This window comes from Emiliania huxleyi, assembly GCF_000372725.1.
Source record: "Emiliania huxleyi CCMP1516 unplaced genomic scaffold EMIHUscaffold_10, whole genome shotgun sequence".
NCBI classification, from domain to species: Eukaryota; Haptophyta; order Isochrysidales; family Noelaerhabdaceae; genus Emiliania; species Emiliania huxleyi.
This window is the reverse complement of record NW_005202427.1, coordinates 300,648-318,071: the sequence shown is the minus strand read 5'-3', so window position 1 is coordinate 318,071 and position 17,424 is coordinate 300,648. Positions and strand designations below refer to the sequence as shown.

The 17,424-nt window shown below is 65.1% G+C and overlaps 6 protein-coding genes across 6 annotated transcripts; 3 read left to right on the top strand and 3 right to left on the bottom strand.

Moving 5' to 3' along the window:
- Nucleotides 1–1,202: 1,202 nt before the first annotated feature.
- Nucleotides 1,203–3,477, top strand: EMIHUDRAFT_199429 (hypothetical protein; the record flags this gene model as incomplete). The annotated part of the gene is made up of 6 exons (XM_005793566.1): nt 1,203–1,308; nt 1,405–1,433; nt 1,559–1,913; nt 2,103–2,179; nt 2,429–2,705; nt 3,305–3,477. 6 exons carry the CDS (start codon nt 1,203–1,205, stop codon nt 3,475–3,477), a joined length of 1,017 nt encoding a protein of 338 aa, XP_005793623.1.
- A 1,026-nt stretch (nt 3,478–4,503) lies between these two features.
- On the bottom strand, nt 4,504–5,729 carry EMIHUDRAFT_41599 (hypothetical protein; the record flags this gene model as incomplete). The annotated part of the gene is made up of 3 exons (XM_005793565.1): nt 4,504–5,086; nt 5,179–5,506; nt 5,561–5,729. Coding segments are annotated over 3 exons (1,080 nt in total), but the record flags the coding sequence as incomplete, so codon positions are not given.
- Nucleotides 5,730–6,926: 1,197 nt separating this feature from the next.
- EMIHUDRAFT_462047 (hypothetical protein) lies at nt 6,927–8,130 on the top strand. Its single transcript, XM_005793564.1, has one exon. The coding sequence runs from the start codon at nt 6,962–6,964 to the stop codon at nt 7,853–7,855; it is 894 nt and encodes a 297-aa protein (XP_005793621.1). The 5' UTR covers nt 6,927–6,961; the 3' UTR covers nt 7,856–8,130.
- A 1,352-nt stretch (nt 8,131–9,482) lies between these two features.
- On the top strand, nt 9,483–10,220 carry EMIHUDRAFT_97438 (hypothetical protein; the record flags this gene model as incomplete). Its single annotated transcript, XM_005793563.1, has 1 exon — nt 9,483–10,220. One exon carries the CDS (start codon nt 9,483–9,485, stop codon nt 10,218–10,220), a length of 738 nt encoding a protein of 245 aa, XP_005793620.1.
- A 1,664-nt stretch (nt 10,221–11,884) lies between these two features.
- EMIHUDRAFT_97437 (hypothetical protein) lies at nt 11,885–14,335 on the bottom strand (the record flags this gene model as incomplete). The annotated part of the gene is made up of 1 exon (XM_005793562.1): nt 11,885–14,335. The coding sequence occupies one exon, from the start codon at nt 14,333–14,335 to the stop codon at nt 11,885–11,887; it is 2,451 nt and encodes an 816-aa protein (XP_005793619.1).
- A 376-nt stretch (nt 14,336–14,711) lies between these two features.
- EMIHUDRAFT_351212 (putative histone H2B) lies at nt 14,712–15,281 on the bottom strand. Its single transcript, XM_005793561.1, has one exon. It carries the CDS (start codon nt 15,270–15,272, stop codon nt 14,910–14,912), a length of 363 nt encoding a protein of 120 aa, XP_005793618.1. The 5' UTR covers nt 15,273–15,281; the 3' UTR covers nt 14,712–14,909.
- Nucleotides 15,282–17,424: the final 2,143 nt, after the last annotated feature.

Here is a 17,424-nt window from a genome sequence, read left to right as displayed (position 1 = left end):
TGCCATTACTACGTGCACTCCTTTGCCTCGCCGACTCGGTACGAGCTGCGGCGCGGGCGGCGGCGGACGCGCGGCACGGCCTCGGCGCACGTGGAGCGAAACTACGGGGACGCCTTCCCGCGCGGGTGGGTGTGGGCGCAGGCGAGCGCGCCGGCGCCGCGGGCGGTGCAGGTGCAGCGCTCGCTTTAGCAGCAGCAGCGGCACCTAGAGCAGGAGTGGGCCTTAGACCGGGCCCACAGTCGCCGCGGGGCCGGCGCCAGCACCCTGTGAACCCCCCCCCCCCCCCCCACCCCACCCCCCCGGTGCGGCAGCTTGTGCTCACTGGCGGCCGCTTCATCATCGGTCTGCTCGAGACGGAGTCGTTTGTCGTGGGGCTGCGCGCCGCAGACTTGGGCACGGCGACGTAGATGCGGGATGGACACACCGTGCCCGCACCCGGACCGGTCCACGCGGCGTCGATGCGTCCCACTCTTTCCGTCGCCCCGCCAGGCGTCGCGTGGGACTTTCGGACGACGGACGCGGACGCGGTGGCTCACGCGCGGCGGCCGTGCGAGGCGCGGCTCGCCCTCAACGCCACCTCGCGCGATGGCACGCGCCGCCTCCTGGTGACGCTGCGCGCGCGGCGCGCCTCCTTTGGCGGCGCGATCCCGGTGCCAACCTCGCAAGGCTTCTCGGCAGAGCCGGGATGCCGCGAGTCGTATTCGGCGACGGCAGAGCTCGTCGCCGTAGCGCGGGCCTCGCGCCGCGCGCCGTGGCAGGCGCCACTCCTCCAGCTCCAGGTTCCCATGGCGGTTCTGGAGTATGGGGGCGACTACCAGTGCTAGCCGCCGATGACGTGCGTATTACTTACAATTATTTGCGCTAAAAGCTGCACGTCCGGACCACCAGTCCACCACCCGCCGCACCGCATGCGGCATGGCAGCCGGCACCAACGACTTGATTCCCGGATCGCGGTGCGCGTCTCCCCCTCCCCCTATGCTATGTGACGCCACCCCCCTCCAATCCAGCTGCTCCAATCCGTAATTCCGTAAAATCGCGCAAAAAGCGCCCTAATCGAGCTTGATAGCGGCCCCCAGCCGCCTGGGAGCGTGCCCTCTAGCTTCCTCTAGAGCCGTAGCGGGCGGCGTGCCTTAGACGTACTTTTCGGCGTGAACTAATGACTTTCGGCGACGTCCGTTCCCCTCGCCTGGACACGTCGACACATGGCACCGACGCAGCTCAGCATTGTGCTGGAGCGCCTGCTCAACGAACTCGGGGTAGTCGACCTCAGTACGTTCGAGGCTGTGCTCATGCACGATACAGGGCGCGGTGCTCGACGCGATCCGAAGCACCGCTGCAGCCGCAGAGGCTGGTGCGGCGGCTTATGCCAGAGCTCGGCCACGAGCAATGTTGTTGTGTCCCCAGGCAGCACTGCTACCGCTGGCGTAATCTCTGTGCAGCACAAGGGTAGCTTCTCCCGCACTCTCGTCAGCACAGACGCGCAAAACACGCAATGAGTAATGTCTCGGACATCCATGCAGCCGCGAGTAGTGCGAGTGCTGAGATGCTGCTCCGGCAGGAGTTGGAAGAGAAGTTGCGGTCACAGACTAAGGAGCTCGCTTCTGAGCAGCGCTCTGCGAGCGCTGTGAAGAGGGCACTCGCGTCGGCGCGGGATGAGCTTGCTGCGGCACAAGAGCTGAGGCGCTCCGACTGCGACAACCTGAGGAGAGCGCAGCAGGCTGCTAAACGCGACATCAAAGCGGCCGAGCGGATGGCCGACCGCGAGGCAAAACACGCAGCTCGAGCTGAGTGTGAGTGGCGTATCGGCAAGATGCGGGCCAAGATGCAGGCTGAGCTGCGCGAGCAGCTCGACGCGCGGCAGATTTCGATGGAGGCAGAGGCGAGGCGCGCTGATGCCGCAGAGGCGGGGAGAGGTCAATGCTGTACGACAAGATGGAGGGGATTATGCACCCGCGTGAGGGGTTGATAATCGCACTCGCAGAGGCGCAGCGCAAATATAGTGATTGTTAAGAGATATACGTAGCGTTACAGTCGTACGGTCGTCGACCCTCCCACCGTGTGGGCCGCCCGGACCCCGGAGAGCTGCACCCGAGCGCGTGCAGACAGCGTTGCGCGAGCATTGGAGAGGCCAGCCTCCGGCTTCTCAGCGTGTCGCGAGTGCTGGATCTCTGTCTGCCTGGTAGCTGGGTGTGATGGGGGGCGCTCTGATGGCTTTGCTTACAAAAGAGAAATTTACGGATTTACGGATTTACGGATCCACCCCCCTCCGCCTCCCTCCCCGTCCCGTGGCCCGGCCGTGAGACGCGCATCAATGGTTGGGTAGTAGGGCTAGAGGGTCGCTCTACACTTAGCCTCTGCAGCGAGCGAGCGCTCAACTTAGCCCCGTACCAACGTATGCCGCGCACGACGCCATATCGCCTTCTCCCAGGGCCAGTGCGCTACTTGCGGCGCGCAATTCCTGCTCAAGTACGCGCACCGTACCATGTGCTGCCGCTATGCGTGCCGTAAGGCGGCTGCGGCGAAGCGGCGGGCGCGGCATACACCGATGCGCGATGGCAGTGCGGACGATGCGTTTGCGATGTGTTCTGCTTCAAGATGGTCTGTGGGGAAAAAACCAAAGCGGAGCGGTGGCCGGCGGCCCCAACAGCTAAAGGTCAACATCCCCTCCGGCTACGACAATGTGAACCTGATCTGGTCCTCACGGGGTTGACCCGTCTCCTCCAGATCGAGACGGACCTCATTCATGAACGGCCGAGCAATATTTCTTCATTACTGTTATTATTGATGCTTTTTTGCACGGCTGAGCCCCCCCCCCCCCCCTCTCCCCTGCGCCCATTCCCTGCCCTCTCTGCCCACACACTCCGACAGAGCCCCCTCCCCTCTTGCACAACAGGAATTTTGACAATTAACCAGATGGGTGTGCAGGGGAGATGCGAAACGAAGACTGATGGGCTTGCCCATCCCGGAGTGGTTCGACCCCACGCAAACCCGAGACGGTGACGGGCGCTGTCTCGGTGATCTCAGGCCCAGTGAGGTAGTGCACCAGACCTGTCCCGGATCCTGCTGAACAAGTTCCTCTTGTAGCTCGATCGGTCACACCGTCATCGCCGCCGACGTCTTCCAGTGAGATGATGGAGAGGGGGGACGACACTGCTCGATCTACCCTCTGGGGTCCCTCAGCAGCGTGCACCTCGATCCTGTACCGTGTTTGTTATGACCCCCCCCAATGAACACTCCAGTGAGGGTGGGCGAGACGATCGAGGGGTCCCGTACCATGCGGAATCGACCCTATCCGGTGCTCAAGTGCTCAAGTGCTTCAAGATCGTGGCGGTGCTTGGCATGGATATGCACTTCTGCGATCCCAATCAGCTCATCGCAACGAAGCAGCGCAACAAGCTGGCTGCTGCCAACAAGGTCCTATGCTACCTCACGCGCGGATCGTTCAAAGAGGACCAGCGCATACACAGGCTTCTCTGACATGCGTTTGTTTGAGCTTGAGGCTATTTGCGAGAACTGTTTGGCTAGAGATTGCGCTCAAGAAGCAGCAACGAGAATCGGAAGAGGAGGATACTGAGGCGGCGATTGCTGAGGCATGAGGAGGATCGATCCGGATTTTAGTAGGCGCCCGCCGCGGGCGAAGAAAATTTGGGCGGAGCGCCGTATCGATCACGGTGGGAGCCTCTTGGCCCCAGGCCGTGCCACGGCCGACTTAGCCGATGTAAGAGGCTCCCGCTGATCTTAGACCACGCAAGCGCACCCCAGCGTGCTGAAGCACACCGCTTAGACCCGCTAGGCGTCGAGGCTCAGAACTTAGACTACTACCCTGTACCCAACCAGTCGCGCATCCCCATCCGGGAATCAAGTTGGTGCCGGCAGTTCCAGTTGGCACGACCTCGGTTTTAGATCCAGTTCCGCGCGCGCGTCGGCGGGTGTGTCAACATGCACATGCTGATAAAAAGTACAAAAATACTCTCTCGTCATGCATCATGCTCGCCCTTCCCCTTTCGAACCGGTACGACATGCCTGATGCGTTGCCGCTTGCCGGCTGTGACGGATACCGCGTTACCGCGCTTCTGGGCCTTGGCGTCGAAGACCTCTTGCAGGAGCAGCGAAATGCACATGGCCGGCTCAGTGGGCGCCGTACATGGTCTTGTGGCCTTCGGCGGCCACCGGCCACTCGCCTCCCGCCGCCAGCGGCTCCGTAGCCATCTTCGACCACCAGGCGTTGATGCGGCGGCCGCGCGTGTCGAGAGCCATCACGACAGCGACGGCGAACCCAGCGCCGGCGATGCCAGCGAACAGCAGCGTGAGCGGTGACGACTTCTCCTTGTGTGCCGCCTTGCCGGTCAGAGCGACACCCACAGTGAACGGCGAGGAGTAGGGCGAGAAGTAGGGCGAGAACTTTGCCTCGGCGGCGCGCTGGAACGCCTCGGCGCCGCCCTGGCTGCGGATGTTGGACGCGTCGCCGAGCCAGGGAGAGGCGGCCATGTCGGCGCCCATCACCATCCACGGGAAGTTGAAACGCTCGGGTTGGCCGTTGTGCGATGACTTGGCGGCGAGGGCCGGGTCGACGGCGCGCCAGTCGAAGACGGGCTGGTCGTCCTTGGTCGGGCCGGAGATGACGAGGGTGCGGTCAGCGCGCACGTGCGCCGACGAGGTGTACTTGGCGTCGATCGCGCCGAAGGTCTGACGAGCGGCGGCATCCTTGTCCAGGTCAGCGCGGCAGGCCAGCTGGTTGCACGGGTCGCCCTTCGCAAGCGGGTCCGTCTTGAACTGGTTGTACTGCATGGTGCGCTGCATGTCAGCGTCCGAGCGGATGTCGGCCTGGTCGCGACGGAAGACCTTGGCCCGTGAGACCATCTGGTACGAAAAGTCCTCGCCTTTCTCACGAGCCATCTTATCCTGCTTGATGAGGCGTGCCGTCTCGGGGTAGGCCGCCGCATTGTAGGAGGGATAATAGCCGTACGACAGGACGGCGGTCTGATCCTCGTAGTAGAAGAAGTCCGGTAGCTGCTCACCCACGGTCAACAGTCCCTCCCGCACAGGCTTGTACGGCTCAAACTTGGAGTAGTCGACAACGATCCACCTGTTGAGCAGCGCGCGAACGCTCAGCACGGCGCGGACGCGTTGTGCCTCGGGGGAGGGGGGGGAGGGAGGAGGAGGAGGAGGCGAACTCACATATTGTTGTAGGTTCCCGAGTTGTGCTTGGCGAAGACCTCCATCCAGTCGGGCCCGCTGCGCGCCTGCTGGTTGGCGACCATCGCGCGGATCCAGTAGGGAACCGTTTTCGGCGTCACCGCGGCGAAGATCTCATTGTTGTAGTTAGGAAGGGTCGTCTCGGTGATGGTGAGGTTGCCAACCTGAAACCAGTCGTCGCCCGAGACCAGGGCACCCGGGTAGGAGGTCATCGCGACGGGGCGCAGGCCACCAAATTCGTACCGCTTGAAGACGCGCAGCATCATGTGGTAACCCATCCAGCTGTTGTGGCCCGTGAAGAGCTCGGAACCTATGCACAGTGGCAAGCGTGACACGGCACGCGGTACAGCGGTGCCCTGCGAACGCCTCGCGCCATCGTGGAGCAGCTTGACGATCGAGGAGCAATGCGTGCGCTGCCGTACATACAGTGAAACCTCGCGCGCGCTCATCAACGAGAAATTGGCCATCGAAGCGACGTTCGTCGCGAGGTTGATGTCCTCCAACTCCCACAGCATGTTGATGGTGAGGAGGTCCATTTTGTCCTGCCGGGCGGGATGGTTGGGGTGTGTGGGGGTGCATGTCACCACCGGCACCGGCACCACCGGTGAGTCGTGTTGGCAGCAGTGCAATCGCTCACCAGCTGCTCGCGCGACCCGTCCTTGGCGAGCTTCTCATTGACGCCCGCCTGGAGGACGAGAGCGGCGGAGCACGTGAGGAGAGAGAGTGGCGGTTGTGCGCGAGAGGGGAATCGTCAGGCCTGCAGGCCATCCAGCTGGGCGAGGACGAAGCGGACGCCGTTCCAGTACTCATCGTCTGGGTCAGCCCGAGCGACCTTGTCGCGCGTCCACGCGTCGGTCGCCCGCAAGAAGCCGGCCACCTTCTCTGGGAGAGGATCCATGCGCACCCCGCCCCCAACGCCCACCCTCGCATTGCTCAGGTGTTGGACCACCCGGTGGGCGGTGAGGTGGCCCTCGAGGTAGCCGGCAGAGAATGCGGCCGCCTCAGCGCCGTCGTCCTGGGGCGCCGCGCGCGTGCGGACGAGCAGGTTGCTCCAGCCCGTCGTGTCAATTGTGTCTTGCCAAGAGCCGACGGCATCAGCGCTTGCGTGCTCACCCTTGGCAACCTCGCACGAGTAGCGCGCCGTGTCGTGGTGCGAGCGTTCGCAGCGCGCACTGTGCCACTCGGTGGCCTCGCAGCACGTCAGCGCGAGGAGCAGCAGCGCGAGGAGGGACATATCTCGGAGAAGGGTGTGGAGGGGTCGTCGTCGGCACCTCCGGCCGCCACGTGTGCCCAGCTCCTCGGCGCCGTCAATCGATCACCCCCCGGGTCGGTCGGGCGGAGGTTACGAAATCGCGTTCAAGAATCCACACTACGATAGCTGGGTACCTCGAAATGAACCCGAGCATGTTTTCTTTTGTGTGTGTGTGAACCCGCATCCCGCAACTAGTAGGCAACGACTTCCTACCCCGTGCGCCGCCGCCCCCGCGTGTCGCCCTACATACTAGTATCGCACTTTGGCCATCGTTCGTTCTTTCTTGGCGCCGGAACGGACGTTGGCCTAGTGCAGTTCCGGCAACCCAGAGTAGGAAACGTTACACCAATCCTCGCTACCCAACGCGGCCAAAGGATTACCTCCTCGAGTCCCTCGAAGGAAGATAAAAGAATATAAGTCGTGCGCAAGCACACCTGCCCACTGCTGACGCGCACCTGGACGGCGGCGGCGGCGTTAGCGACTTTCGTGGCGCCAAAGCTGCCGGCACTGACCATGGCGGCGGACGTGACCGCGCAACTCACTGCGGCCTACCAGCGCGAGCGCGCAGGCCGCGAGGCGATGGCGCGCGAGGCCGCGCTGCAGCAGCGGCAGCGCCGCATACAGACCGCGTGCGTGCGTGGCTTTGCGCCCGGCGAGGTGGCCGTCACGATTCCCGTGGCCGGAGCGTGCGCCGGCATCCCGGCGTGCTGCTCCGGCATGCTGGCCGATCGGGGCTCGCCGCTGGCCGCCATCGTGACCCACCCCTGGGGTCCGATGGGCGGGTCGATGCATGACCCAAACGTGCTGGCCCTCGCCGACACACTGGGCGAGAGCGGCGGCGTCACGACCCTGCGCTTCAACTTCCGGTGCGGCATCGGGCGGGGCCACTCCTCCGCCGACGACATCCGCGCGGCGTGGGCCTTCCTCCGCTCGTGCTGCGACCCGCCGCCGAGCCGACTCATCCTCGCGGGATACTCGTACGGCTCGCTCTGCGTCGCCGACGCCGCGCCGTCGCTCCGTGAGCACCTCTCGGCGCTCATCCTCCTCGCGCCGCCGCTCAGCTTCGCCGCCCCGCTCTTCTTTTGCCGCGACGTCACCTCGCCGCTCCAGCGTGGGGAGGCGCGCGCGCCCGCCCTCCTCATCAGCGGCACGGCAGACCAGTTTTGCTCGGTGCGCCGCTACGAGCGCTTCTCTCGCGGGTTCAGCGGTGGCGCGCGCGCGACGATGCTCTCCGTGCGCGGCGCCGACCACTTTAGCTTGTGGATGATGGCGGCACCCGCCGCCCAGCTCGCGTCCTGGCTGCAGGCGACCTTTGGGTGTCCCCTCGCCGAGCTGCGCCAGAGCGCGGGCGAGCCGGTCGCCGCGCCTGGCATGGCGCCGGCCGAGGAGGGCGTGCGGCAGGTGTGACGCAGAAGGTTCTTGAGCTGGGTTCTCGGAGTTGCAAACGGGCAACCAGTTTCGGCTCCGCCCCAGTGGAGGCTCCCAGGGCCGCCGCAAGGCGTGCCGGCTTTCTTTATATTTGACACCGGGGCTTGCTACCGAGAAACAAAGAAAGCGGGGAGGTCCGAACGGCCGGAGTCCTCCTCTCCTGTGTGTGGTGGCGGCGTGCCGCGTCCTCCCATCCCTCCCTTCGTCCCTTGGGTTCTTGTCTGTTTTGAGTTTTCTTTCTTTCTTTTAGAGCGAGACCCCTTAGTGCAGTTGGCGACGGTATATCATTTCCCACTATGCCACGTCGCCCATCCCAAACCACACTCCCCGGGTCGCGGAACATGTGTCCGGTTTGGTTACCGGCCGGGATGCGGCTCTGGGGGGAGGCGGGGGCCCTAGAGGGTATCCATGCGGGGGGGAGATGGGGTCCCATGGCCCGCCGCAGGCGCCGATTTTTTTGCGATTTTTTCTCTTTTGTTCAATTTTTTACTTGTTTTCATGGGAATTCGCCGTACTTGCGGCCATGCTATCACGCCTTGCGACAGCCTGTCGGCGCTGCTGACCGTGCCCTGCTGCACAATTGACCACCTGCATAGCTCGCGGCCTCAGTATCCAGCATTCAGTGACGACCTGATCGTACGGCCAGTAGGAAGGTGTCCTTCCATCGTGTGCACGCTTCTGGCGCAATGCGCGTCACCTCGGATTGGCTGCTGGCACTCTCGAGGCTATGCCTACACAGCCTCGCGCGCATGGGCAGTCAAGAGGGACCACGCACCTTCTCAGGACAGCGCCGGTGCCTCTCTCTTGGACCGGCAAACTTGGTGGTCTCGTGTCACCAATGTGGGACCAGTGCGGCATCGCGCCATCGACAGCTCTGAACTGCGCCTCACCACTGACCGGGAAGGCCGCCAAGTGGGCCAGCACCGGTCGCACATTGTGGCAGCAGTCAACAGTGCACGTCTGATAGCTAGAGTAGCAGCGTCAGGGTCGCAGAGTCGGATCGTGTCAAGCCTCTCGCCCGGCCGGCCGTGTGCAGACGTCGGCCTGTCTGCTGTCTGGAGTGATCTGTCGGCGGTCAGTACGACCGATCAGGTTGGAGGTTTCTCATGATTGGAGGGTCTATCTGTATGTACTCCTCGAGATCTCTCCAAATCTGCCCTCTGATTAACCTAGCTTAATCGGGAAGTTGGTGCTAGTAGAGACTAGTAGAGCCGGGGCCCCGTTTCCGCACTGCTGCGCGGCGCACGGTGCCTCCGGGGGCCCCCGCCTCCCCCCAGAGGGATGCGGTCGATCGGGAGAGATTTTTAAAGACCAACAAGAAATCACTTCTTGTCGATCGGTGGACTCCTTAGAGAAATTCAATTTTTTCGACCGTCGGACTGGGATTCGAACTGGCGACCCAGTGTGGTTTTGGCATAGTGGGATGGGCGACGTGGCATAGTGGGAAATGATCTACCGTCGCCAACTGCACTTATAGCACGTCGCACCTTCCTTTTTCTTCTGACGCCGTTGTCTGCTGTGCCTTTTGTGGTGCTAGTTCGTGCCAGTCTGCTGTGAGAGGGGCTTTATTCGTAGAATTCTTCTGACGGCGCTTTAGCACTTCCCGATGTCGTCGGCGAGCGACGTCGAAAGCGACGGCACTCCTACGCAGCCCCTGCTCGACGCACTCTCGACTGCGCGCTTCCAGCAGCGGCTGCTCTCCCTTGTCGGCGAGAAGGAGGGTGCCGAGCGGCGCGTCCAAGAGCTCGAGCGGAGCGTCCATCACGCCGAGGCGACGCTCAAGGCTGCACTCGACAGCAGGAGCGAGGTGCAGGCCAACCTGCGTGCGTCGGAGCGCCGCATACAGGAGGCCGAGGCTGCGGCCGACCGCCATCTTGCGGCGGTGGAGTCGGAGAAGCAGCGCTACGCCATCCTGGCTCGGCTCGCCGACGACCAGGCGGCCGAATCCAAGGCAAAGATCAGCGCACAGGGCGAGCAGCTGCACGTACTGAACGAGCAGCTCGGGGCTGCGAACCGGGCGGTAGGCACACTGCGTGCTCACCAGTCCTCCTCGGATCAACACATCGAGTCGTTCCACGCCAAGGTCTCGGAGGTGACGCTCATGCTCGAGACGGTGCGTGCTGCGGAGCGCACCTGCCGCGGCACGGTGGGCCGCATCGTGGAGGAGCAGAGCAGCGCCCGCTTGCAGCTCTCCGCCATTGAGCGCACCCAGGCCTCGGTTGTCGGCCGCGCCAAGCTTGTCGCGCAGCTCAAGGCGGCTCGAGAGGTGGCCAAGGAGAAGGACGCGCTCAGCAGCTCCCGACTCGAGGAGATGAAGGTACGCGCTTGCCAGAGACTAGCCTGAGAGGCCTCCAAATCTGCATGCGCCGCATCTTCCCCTCTCACCTTGCTCGGCTGTACCCCCATGATCGTCGCGGCGCAGGTGCTCATGCAGGAGCTTCGCAAGGCGAAAGAGGGGCACGCGGATGCCCTCTCGGTGGCGCGCAAGATGCGAGGCGAGGCCAGGGGGGCGGAGTCGCTGCTGGCGAAGAAAGACGCGCTGCTTGCGAGCCAGGCGGACCAGATGGAGGGGGCTCTTCGGCGCAACATGCTCCTCTCTGAGACCAACGATCAGCTGCAAGCTGCGGCGCGACGCAACGAGGTGTCCAGTCGGGAAGCCCGTGGCGGGCGCCACAGGCGGAGCGCACTGTCCCCATGGGAAGAAGACGTGTCTCTCCGCCGATAGGTGGTGACGCAGCTACTGCTTCGTGAGCTGGGACAGGCCGACGCGCTCGCTCACTCAGGCGACCGGCTTGCTGTCGTCGACGAGCGCGCGGATGGTGCCGAGTGGATGGCGGCGCGCGCGCGAGCAGCGACGCTCGAGGCGGAGGTGAAGGCCTCGCAAGAAGCGGAGGAGCGGGCATCTGAGCAGCACGCAGCTGCGTTGGCACTTCTCGCGGCCACGCAGGACGAGCTTGACCAATGCCGCCGCGAGTTACTCGAGGCGCAGGAGGAGGCGCAGGGCGAGCTCGACGAGGCGCTAGCAGCAGCAAGGGTGCCGCTCACAGAGCAAGCCTCGATGGAGTCAGACCGAAGCACGCTGCAGCAACGCGGTGGAGGGTCAGCGGCGCTCCCAGAAGAGGCCGAGGACTCGATCTCCTCGGATGCGAGGCCGCCTCGAGCGCTCGACCAGCTTCGTCCACCGGAGCATCCAGCGCCGCACGAGCAGCAAGGCTGGCTCGGTGTCCACGGCCAGACCCCCGGCCCCGCCCACCCTCTGCAGCCTGAAGCGGATGACGCGTCCGGTTTGGGTGGCGCCGTCTCCGCCAGCAACAAGCGGCCCGTCGAAGCCACCGCCGGCCCTGACGAGGAGCTCGGCGACGATGCGACCGCGGCAAGCATGCCAGAGCGGTGCGCACAGTGCAACGACGAGCTCTTTGGGATGGTTGAGCGCTGCAGCAGCTGCCCAAAGGCCTTCCATCGGTCGTGCGTCCGTCGTCCCGTGGCGCGGGGCAAGCCACAGGGCAAGTTCACTTGCGCGGCATGCACTCCCGCGGCCAAGCCACCCAAGCGATCGAAGAACACCCTCGCCATGGTCAAGAAGAACTCGCTGCTGGCGTAGTGTGTGCTCTCTCTCGCGCGCACGTGAAGTCACGAGGAAGTGCGGTGCGCGCCGCGCTGCCACCCGCACGCTTGCGGGAGGCCGACACTCTGGAGCTCTGTGCGTATAGTGTGTTGTGTGTGTGTGTGCGCGCCGGGAGGGAAATCTCCGCGCGTGATCGGTGGGGCACAGCGACCAACGCGCGCACACTATGTTTCTGTGCGTTTGTGCGCGCGAGAACATGCGGTGCCACGTCCGTGTTTCTATTTTCAAGCGAAGAACTCCGCCAGCGCGCTGCGCAGGCGCCGCCCAGCTCGGCGCGGTGTTATCACAAAATCTGGGACAGGCGCCTGTTGGGTGCTCTGGGTGGGGCGCGGGCGGGTACTGCTGTGCTCCACTCATACTACATACGTACTGCTGTAGTCCGTTCATCTCTTCAAGCCCATCCTCTCCAAGAAAGCTGCTTCTATCGCTAGGAAGTCCGCCTCAGACCCCTCAGGGTCAGTCGCGGTCGGCTCATCATCGCCCATCGTGTCAGCTTCATCTTCCGGCTCACCCGTCGCTGCCGCCGCTTCTGTGCTGGCCGTCTCGCCGCGTGCCCCCGCCCGCTTCTGCACATACTCGACTCGGCGCTGCTCGCGCGCGAGGAAGCTGGTCATCTGGTCCTTCTCGCTGTTTGTGCGGCGCCGAAGGCTCCGTGGCACCTCCATCACATGGAGTGCGGCAAGGTCATCGCCCACTGCCAGGAGCTGCTTCGTGCCAGCAGTGTGGATATGGAGCGTCGTAATCGCGGCGGATGTGACCGCGACGGACAGGAACGGCTCATGTGACCGGTCGTTGAGGTCCCAAACGTCGACCGCTCCGTCCGCACGGCCAACGAATAGGAGCGCCGGCCGCGTGGGTGACCAACAGCCGCACGTCAGCAGCGCCGATGCGAAGGGCGAGCTGAAGAGAGGTAGCTCGACGCCCTCCCTCCAGAGCGAGAAGCTCCAGTCGCCCACAGAGAGGTAGACGTCCGCGTGGAAAGGCGAGCGGCAGAGGGCGGTGCACGGCGAGCAGTGCCCGGGCAGCACTGAGGTGACTCCTCTCTCGGCGGCCTCGGAGCCCGGGTTGGCGAGGCTCACCCGAGCAACCTCGCCCTCCTCGGTGACGCAAAAGAGCTCGCACGGTGCGGCCGGGTCCTCAGGCACGCTGAGCGCCATCGAGATGCAGGCGAGCTCCGCCCCGCCTTGAGCGGCAGGCGCCTTGAGCGGCAGGCGGTGGGTGGGGCCCCAGCCCTCGCGCTTCTTCTTCTTTGCTGGCGACTCCTCCCCGCCCGCGGCCAGGACTCGCCGCAGCTCCCTCGCGCGGCCGATGTCCCAGAACAGTAGCTGCCCGTCCGCCGCGGTGGTGGCAAAGAGCTCCTGCGCGCCAGGCTCAGACTCGCGTGAGATCTTGCCCTTCTCCGACACCTCGAGCGCCGATGGCAGCCACGCAATGTCGGTGACCGCAGCCCGGTGGGAGAGGTCGACCTGAGAGAGGAAGGCCGGCTGAGCCACCACTGCGCTCGAGCCCTCCTCCTGCTTGTCGAGCTCCTTGCCCGTGTCCGCGTGCAGCTCTTGCGCCTCGCGTCGGGCGGCGGCTAGGTCCCATACGACCGTCTGCCCCGACGCAAGTCCGCCGGCGACCAAATCAGGGTTGGTGGGGCAGAAGCGGAAGCAGAGTACGTCGCTCGGGGCCTCCAGCACCATCTGCGGCGTGATCGGGTCCGAGAAGTTCCACAGCAGCACGAACCCGGTGTGAATCTTGCCGGCGATGGCGACCCGCTCCTCAAAGCTGAGGCGCTGCACACAAGAGACGCCGACAACGAGTGCCTTGGGCGTGGGGAGCCAGTCAGCGCACGCGATTGTGCGGTCGACGCAGTAGTCGAGGTGCGAAAAGTGCTGCAGCTCGCGCAGATTCGCGTCAGACTTTCCGAGCGACGTTTCGTCGTCTGCAAGCTCTGCAAAGTCGTCGGCTGTTATGTCGACGAGCTCGTTCTGCTGCAGCGCTTGCTCGCACGGCGCGCGCACCCGTCGCAGGAATGCGCGGAAGGGCTCGGATCGCTCCGTTGCCCTCCGTGCTCCCGCACTCAGCTCGCGCGCGTCGTATTGCGCCGCCACATTGACCTGACGCCGGCTGTTTGTTTGAGTCGCGGCTGGCGCAACCAGGGGAACCGCCTGCACTCCCACCGATCGGTCCTCGCGAACCAACCCTCCAAACTTCAGGTCTGTGAAGGGGCGGCAATCATTCTCGCTGATGCAAGGGTCGGCGTCGGCGTCGCGGTCGAAGAATGCCCGCGGCTTTGCGCCAAAGAGGCGGCGCGCCCGCGAGAGGTGCAAGATGAAACGGCCGCGCCCCTCGACCACAGCCTCGTTCTCAAGCTCCTGCTCCGACCCGAGCGACACCCACGGCTTGGAGACTGGTGGCACGTACGCCTCCTCCTCCTCCTCCTCCATCGCCCCAGCGCCACCGCTTTCACCCGCGGCATCGCCTTCGCCGGCAGCCGCCCACTTGGCGACGACCGCCTCCTTGAGCTCCACAGAGTGCACAAGGTAGAAGTTCTGCCCGTAGTCCTCGTCCTCGTCCCAGACGAGCAGCAGCCCTGACGTGCCATCCTCCTGCACGTCCACTCCGTCAGGGTATTTCTCAATGTACTTTTTGGTCGGATGAAAATCGGAGATGACGCCGCGGAACTGAATGTCGTCGAGGAAAACCTTCTTGGAGACAAAGACGTACGGCTGGGCGGAGGTGCAATCCTCGCGCTCACGGCACTTGAAGTTGGCCTGCGTCGTGTTTGTCAGAAACAGCGGGTACGCGCCCTCTGGCACGGGCACCCTCGCATTCTCCCACTCCGGCATCGCGCCGAACGCTGCGCGACCTGTAACCGAACGCGTGGATGGAGAGAAAGAATTTTACAAATCGCGCCTGCGCGGATGCGGGGTTGATAGAGCATGCCGGCTGCACCTCCTCATGCACCTCCGCTTTTGGGTGGAGGTGCACGCGCTGCTGACGGCGCTCGTTCGTCAACGTTTGCGGCGCTATGGCGCTCGCGGCGGCGCTCGTGGCGTTCATTCAGGGCGGCTCGCACTGACAGCGGTCAGCGCACACACACACACACACACACACACACACACACACACACACACACACACACACACACACACACACACACACACACACACACACACACACACACACACACACACACACACGGTGAACCTTCAGCCAATTCTCGGTCAGGTGTACGGTCACCTTAAAATCCTGGAAGGTTACACTACACGCTCGCTCGCGTCTGGGTAGAGCAGCAAGCGGGGGCCGGCCAAGGGCAAGGCCCAAGCCGCTTGACGAAGAGACAAGAGTGCACCGGACACAAATGCCACACAGTGCGATCTAGGGTGGTGTTTAGAAACACCGGGGGGTGTGGTGCGCCGCTTAGGCGTTGGACGTGTACTTGGTGACGGCCTTGGTGCCCTCCGAGACGGCGTGCTTGGCGAGCTCGCCGGGGAGGATGAGGCGGACGGCGGTCTGGATCTCGCGCGACGAGAGGGTGCCCTTCTTGTTGTAGCGCACGAGCTTGCCCGCCTCGACGGCGATGCGCTCGAACGCGTCGTTGATGAACGAGTTCATGATGGACATGGCCTTGGAGGAGATGCCGGTGTCCGGGTGCACCTGCTTGAGCACCTTGTAGATGTAGGACGAGTACGACTCGACGCGCTTCTTCTTGCGCTTCTTCTCGCCGCCGCCGGACGGCTTCTTGGCGGACTTCTTGGCGGGCGTCTTCTTGGCGGGCGGCATGGCTGAGCTGGTTTGAGGGATGATATTCGATTTCATTTTTTGGAGGGGTCCTTGCCTCGAAGGGTGGCTCACCCGCAACCGCCCGCGCCGCTGCAGCCAGGCGCACTTTCGGCTCCCGGCCCCCACCTCGCGGTTTAGCGGGCGGGAGGCGGGCGAGAGGCGGCCCTCGTCCTCCTCGCCCACTGTGCGGCCCCTCTCCGCCGCGGGTCGACCCAGTCGCGCCGCCGCGAGCCGACAGCGTCGCCGGCTCCGTCGCCAGCAGCGTCGCCGAATGTGCTCCTGCGGCACCTCCGAGTTGACGCTCGAGCAGACCGGCGAGAAGTGCTGGATCCAGCGGGCCTCCTTCACGCACGCTGATCTGCACGACGAGCTGGTGAGCGATCTCGTCGCGTTAAGCTCGCCATTCGCGGGCTGCGGCGACGAGAGCGAGACGGTCTGCTACACATTCCTGCTGCTCGGCGACCAGAATGCGGGTAAGAGCACCTTCTTGCACGCGTTCACGAACGCAGGCGACGCCTCGTGGCTCGCGTTGGCATCGTTCCTGCCCATCGTGAGCTCATCGTTCCTCAACGCGTCTCTACTCGCATCGCCGGCGGCGCCGCCGATGGACGAGCCGCCATTCATCGACACCGACGTCGGCCGTGCCACGATGCTCCTCACCCTCGAGGACTTTGCCTTCTTTTGCTCCGAGTTTGAGCTGCCCATCGCCACGGAGGAGCTCGCGCGGCTCGCGCGTGGCTCGGAGGCGCGGCCTGCCGTGCGGTACGCACAGATCTCGCTCATCGAAATCGGTGGCGATCACCTTGACCGGATGATGGCGAGCGCGGGTGCGGCGGCTCCCGCGACTGTCTTGCAACGCTCCGAGCAGCTGGTGCGTGCGTCGATGAGGTCGCTCTATTTCGTCAATGCAAGCGCCCTGCTGCGCGTCGAGCGGGGCGCCGAGGTGGCGGACCACGGCCGGCGGCTGGTGCTCATTCCCGAGCAGGTGCTGCGGCTGGTGGAGAGGCTGTCGTACCTCTCTCAGCTCTTTGCCGACGGGGCGGACGGCGAGGCGGCGGCGGTCGAGGCGGAGGCGCGTCGGCCGAGGCAGCCGGTGGTGCTCTGCCTCAGCAGGGTGCCTCCTCCGGGCGCGGGGCTGTTCACTGCGGAGAGCGCAGCCCGCGCTGTCGCGTCGCTCAGCGCGCTGCACACTGCCTCGGGCGTCGCGCCGCCAAACCTGCAGCAGGTGCTGCGTGGTGCGCAGAGGCGGGTCGAGGCGGCCGCGGCCGCGGCGAGGGAGGAGGAGGCACGGCCGGCGGAGGAGGCGCCGCCGCTCAGGTTGCACGCTGCCCCGCCGCCCCACGCCGCCTTGCTCTGCGGCTTCCTGCCCGAGCTTCTGGGCGAGCTCCTCTGCGCGCGCGGCACGCCGCACGTGTCGCTGTGCGAGGCCTTCGTGGCGGAGCACGTGCCGCCCGCCGGGCAGCGCTCGGGCGGGCGGCGAGGGGCGGGGGAGGAGGCCGGGCCGGCGCTGCACGCCGACGGGGTGGTCGCCACTCTGGCGCGGCTGTTCGACCGGTCGCTCCACCGCACGCCCCGCCTTGCGGCTCACGCTGCGCTGCTGTGCGGGACCGAGCACCTCCTCCGCTGCTTCAAGCAGACCGCGCTCCGGCTGAGGGACGCGGACGGCGAGACGACGATCGAGCTCTGGCTGACGCCCGCCCTTTGGGAGGCCTACCTGGAGGCCGCACACGACTCGCTCGAGATGCCGTCCAACGCGCTCCTGCGCAGCTTCGAGCCCCTCGCGGCGGCGCTGGCTCGCGCGTGCCTCGCCATTACCCACTTCGACCAAGGCCACGCCAACGTCCGCCTCGCGTGCACCTTTGCTCCCGCCATCGGCGAGCATGGCCGCTTCCACTGGCCACTCGCGCCGCCACCGGCCGTGCCCGCCGGCGCATCGCAGACGACGGCGATCCGATTCCCTTACTTTGCGCCGCTCTTCGCCGTGATCGATCGCCAGCTGGCTCGCGGGCTCCCGGCCGACTGGTGGCTGGAGGTGGCTGAAGCAGACAAGCAGCTCGGCGTGAGCGCTCTTGACGAGGCGGCGCTGGCCGAGGCGGAGGTGCTGCTCCGCCAGCAGCTGCAGGCGCAGCTGCTGCGCTTGTGCGCGGCAGAG